General features: G+C 45.1%; 1 protein-coding gene across 1 annotated transcript; it reads left to right on the top strand.

Annotated features, from left to right (window-relative positions):
- The first annotated feature begins 585 nt into the window (after positions 1-585).
- On the top strand, positions 586-4,182 carry LOC148041875 (uncharacterized). The gene has a single exon (XM_087688822.1). It carries the CDS (start codon positions 1,111-1,113, stop codon positions 3,784-3,786), a length of 2,676 nt encoding a protein of 891 aa, XP_087544948.1. The 5' UTR covers positions 586-1,110; the 3' UTR covers positions 3,787-4,182.
- Positions 4,183-5,310: the final 1,128 nt, after the last annotated feature.

Raw genomic sequence — 5,310 nt, forward strand, 5'->3', positions numbered from 1 at the left:
TTTTCTTAATAAACTACTTATATCTGCAGACGGAGTATAAGTAAAGTTCACATGCGGCATTGATATGTCTATGGTGACTGCAGAGGATATGGTTCCTCCAGTCGGGCAGTCTCTGCTGTCGAGGATATTGAAAAATTCCTAATGTCTCGATATAATAATATACAATTAACCTGCATGATCCATGCATTATTATTATTATTATTATTATTATTAGCATGATGCTATGCCTGGTCTGGCATGATGTTGCGAGCTGAGCCGAAGGATTCCAAAGATTCGGAGGGAGGCTGGCGACAAAGACTATTGGGGAGAATACAAACGTGAACAAGGCAAGGAGGACAGGGTAGGTCGCCACGTGGAGAGCTCTAACGAGATCCGCTTATTTGGAATTTTAACCCGCATTCAGGAAACAAGACAACATGCCTGGACGAGCCGTCATCATGCTTGCACGTCACGTCCCTCGATCGGGCCATGCTAGCCTCGTAGACTTTGCCTGTTAAGCCCTGTGTGCCTTACACACGATGCGTGCACACACCTTCCCCTTGCCTTTGGAATCTCAGCCTACCTTGATCTATATTCGCTTACTGATCGACCCTCACCTCAGACTCAGCTGGGGACAATCCTTGATCTGTTTCTGGCTAAAATTATATACACAGGGTGAGGGAAGTCACGCTTGACTTATCTGTGCATAGGTATCATCACGCGAGAGAGAGAGAGAGAGAGAGAGAGAGAGAGAGAGAGCGAGAGAGAGAGAGCTCAGCAAGTTGCTAATGGCCTCTCTTGGCCACATTAATCTGGGCCGTGCAGCTGACGTTTAAAGATCCTTTCCAAGCACGCAAGGGCAAACCTCACCCCTACTTGCGACACAAATGAACGGCCCTGATCCCGCTATTATCCTCCTCCCTTCCTGCTTGTTTTTACTTTGTTGTGTGCTTGCTGATCATAGCTTCGATCGGCGGAAGAATTTAGGCGTCCATCTCTAGAGTGCTCTCATGGTGGCATTGAAATTAGGCATGATAGGCTCCACAGTCCTCCCTCTGTATAGCAATTGGTATCGCTCTCTAGGCGCCTTAGGTCAATATATTATTCAGCACTTGTGTCCTTGTGTTGTAGATGATGATGGCCGGAGGTGATCATACAGAATCCATATCTGCTCCGCCAGCAGCAGCTAACTGCAGTGGTGGTGCAAGGCATCCAGCAGGATATTCTGCTCAACACGTGAACTCGTCGACACATCATCCCTACAATCTCTCTAATGGAGGAGGCGAGTCACTAGACAATCTTCTGGTCTTATCGGCAGAATCATCGGTAGCTGCATTAACAATGCGGGCGTACTGCCAGGAGCGGCCGGATTACAACATTAAATTAGACTCGTCAGAATCAGGGAAGGGATCTTCACCAGACACTAGCTGTAATAAGAGAACACTTGATTTATTGAGAGAAGAAGAAGAAGAAGAGGAGGAGGAGGAGGAGGGGGAGGAGGAGGAGGAGGAGGAGGAGGCTGAGGATCAGATCGAGGAGGAGGACGCCGAGCAGGAGGACGAGGCCGATCCGGATGAACAAGCTGGCGGGGATAATGTTCGATCAGTACTGCATGCAGCTGAAGAGGAAGAAGAGGAATCAGAGGATATCATGCTATTATCGGGATCCCATTATCACCGCCAGCGTCAGCAAGGGATGATCGATAACATAGTAATATCTGCAGGCCGGGGGAATGGTGCTCGAAGGTCAGCAGCTAGTAGTGGCACTGATAATAAATGTAGGGCTAAGGCAACCAGTGGCTGTAATGCTGTAAGGCCGGTGCCATTGAAGCAGAAGGTGTCGAAGAGGGTGATTATCAATGAGGATGGGAATGTGAAAGATGTGATGAAGAAGCAGAAGCCGATGGTGATGAAGAAGAAGAAGTTTGTGGGGGTGAGGCAGAGGCCGTCGGGGAGGTGGGTGGCGGAGATCAAGGATACCACCCACAAGATAAGGCTGTGGCTGGGCACCTTCGACACTGCTGAGGAAGCCGCGCGCGCCTACGACGAGGCCGCCTGCCTCCTCCGCGGCTCTAACACCCGCACCAACTTCCATTACAAACACTCCAATCATCAACACGTGTATTCCTCCTCCACGAATTCCTCTTCCTCCTCCCCCTCTGGTTCCAATAATTCCTCCTCCTCCTCCTGTAGCTCCTCTTCCCCCAACTCCTCCTCTCCTTCTAACCTCCATTCATCAGTTACTATATCGGGCCCTGCTTCCGCTGCCCCTTCCCCCCTCGCCTCTCGAGTCGCTCACATGCTCCACATCCGTCGCACCCAAAACAGCCTTACCAATTCTTCCACCACTGCTGCGTCTACCACTATCACCAACTCCGCTTCAGCTTCTGATCATCTGCATGCAACTTCAGCTCAATATGCTGCCCAAGATCATGACATTCAACTTGTACATCATCCCCATCATCATGAGCAGCAGCAGCAGCACCCCCCACCTTCCCTTCCACATCTATTGAAGTCCTGTTCCACCATCAAGAATGGGAAAGGGCGATACTACAGCCCTGACATCAAGAAATACAAAACAGTTGAGCCTAATTTGCAAAGGTGCACTAATCCTACCTACAGCCATCCCAGCCCTGTTTTTACTCATCCGGTGCCTGCAGATCATGACTGGGAGCCGCTATCAGCAGCCAATGATTATTATGGCCACACATTTCCTCCAACCTTAATGCATTACCCTGATATAGAGAGTAGCTCCTCAGCAGGTAGTACTAAACAATATCATCATCACGGACATCTAGAAAACGATACTGTTCATGACGACTCTATGAAGGAACATAGATGTAAATATCTCAAACAGCATACTTCCTCTGATGATCCCGAAATGACCAACGTGCAGGTTAGTAGTATTAGATGCGATGGCAGCTTTAATCAGCCTGATCAGCACATGATCACTGCACCCACATCATCAGATCAGCAACAGCTCCAGTTAGACGACCAACTCAACTGCACCGACCAATTGTCCCACTGCAGGGGCAGCTTTATGGATGCCGTGCTAGGGATCAATGATGATATATTGGGGGCTTCTGAAATCGACACCTTAGCCTCACAACTAGATTTCAGTTACTATTCCCCCTTTGATTTCACTGTGGAATCTTCTTCCTCCTCGTCTGGTCTGATTTGCTCTAATCCTTACAGCAAGATCATGCAGGTGGATGATTTCCCACTTATCAATGAACTACCAGGCAACCTGGAGCAAGTTACAGATCAGGAAACCATGGACCATCTACGTGGGGACATGACCTCAGAAGACATGAAAAGAATGAGGTTTGAGAGAAGAGCTTCTGCCTCGTTGTATGCTTTGAATGGAGTGCATGAGCTCTTGAGGCAATCGCACTTTCATGGCGGTGGCTCTGACAATGATCCAAATAGTAGTAGTAGTGCATCTGCGCTAGTAATTAATGGTACCTCCTCCTCCTCCTCATCATCTTCTTCGTCGACAGATCAGGTTACACAGCTAGCTTCCCTCAGCGGGATTAATCTTCAATCTAATATTTCCACACCTGAGACAGATTCATCAGTTCAGACCTCAAATTGCTGGATTACCGATAGCGCAGGCGAGCAGGACCCAACGATTACCTTCTCCAGCACTAGCCTGAAAAGCACTGCTCCTGCGGATAGTTACAATAACAATCATAGTAATAGCACTAACAAGACTGGTAGTGCTAGTATATCTAATTCGGTCGACCAAGAGGCGGCTATGTGGAATTCATGGGATCTACCTCCTCTCTGTCCCCTTTCTGTTGCTTGATCCACTAAACACACATCAATTAAAACGAAAGAGCACTATATTATATCCAGCAGTTATATGAGTGTACGTCCTCATGATCATGCAGTCATATATATCAACCTTCATATACTGCATAGTATTGAACTCATAATCCTATAATTAGAATCGGTTAGGGCTGGATCATGAATGCTAACGACAGAGTATCGTCCCTTTTGCTTCATTATCAGCTGCTCATGTTGCCTGGCAGCCGCCGGCTCATCTGTGAAATTGAGTTCCTCTCCCAGTTATATTAAGTAGTCTCTTTCATGGTCATTGTACAGTCCTAATTGCATTAATTAGCGCATGACTAGTGGTTCTATTGTGATGTATGTTTTACATCCTGTTCCACAACTTCGCAGACAAATTCAGTTTTCTAATTACATGTCTACACAAGATTGTTGCTCCATAATTATGCATGATATGTACTGCTTAACCTTACTCTATAATTTGCAGGTATCAAGTTTTGAGGTGGGTATAAAACATTCGAAGTTAAGAGAAAACAACGGTGTCTGTCAATACGCTCGAGAAAATTATCCTACTTTTTGAGCCTGCCCCCTCGAGAGCACAGGTTGGAAAAAGACCAGGTGCAAAATTTGAAAGAATAATTTAGATGCTGAAATATATAATCTGTATTAATAAATATCGCTTACATACAAAGATCCGAACCTCAAAGGTTTAATAACAAAAATAGTCCTGGCAAGTCTTCTTTTCCTAGTTTACCAACCATACGTGCTAAACTTGAGAACCACCATGCTTTGGAAGCTATTTTGATCCACTTGACTTTCTCTCCAGCTCCTTCAAAGTGAAGCTTACAGCAACTTCACATGAGCTACTATTGGTCCAATTTCTTAGAACATAGCATTTGAAATTCCTTGTGTCAAAGGCGGGGTCTAGTTCTTCACAGCCAGCCCTTGATGTACATGATTAAATTTGGGTAGTACACCTAGCTTCATCTCATCTAATTGATGCTTACAATAAGGTGAAGGTATGAAAGGCTTTGCCCAATGCCATGCATAAATTTTTTAAGCTATAATTGAAGTTATCTTGGGTTTTGACATGAACCATCTTCATCCTCCTATTGCATCTTTACTTGCTTCTTAGGCCTTTTTTTGTGCTCATTTCAATGGCATCTTTGCCAAGTTCACGAGTTGTCCTAGAACAAGGCTAGTAGTGAATTTTGTTTGGATGGTCTTATAGTATTGGAACTATTTATACAATGAGAGACATTTCTTCTCTAATGCATGGCACAAGCTAGAACCTTTTAAATGCTTCCACCTTATTCTAAATTCAATCAGATATCATACCTAATTTTGATGTAGATGTACATTAGGGGTTGGGCGTGAATAACCAGAAGGCTTTAACAATAGAATTTAGATATTATATTCCAAGAAATTGAAAAAACATTCAAATATCCAAAGGAGATTACAAGCGAAGGTGATAACAACTTTGAATATGAAATATTATCTTTGGTTAACTCAACAAAGGAGCTTGAAGGAGTGATGATGG

The sequence above is a fragment of the Lygodium microphyllum genome, chromosome 1 (genome assembly GCF_053477565.2).
Source record: "Lygodium microphyllum isolate KBCC chromosome 1, Lygodium_microphyllum_v1.1.10, whole genome shotgun sequence".
Taxonomy (NCBI): Eukaryota; Viridiplantae; Streptophyta; class Polypodiopsida; order Schizaeales; family Lygodiaceae; genus Lygodium; species Lygodium microphyllum.

What these genes read in the sequence shown, in the direction of transcription:
- LOC148041875 (XM_087688822.1), top strand. Translation starts at nt 1,111, where the DNA reads ATGATGATGGCCGGAGGTGATCATACAGAATCCATATCTGCTCCGCCA.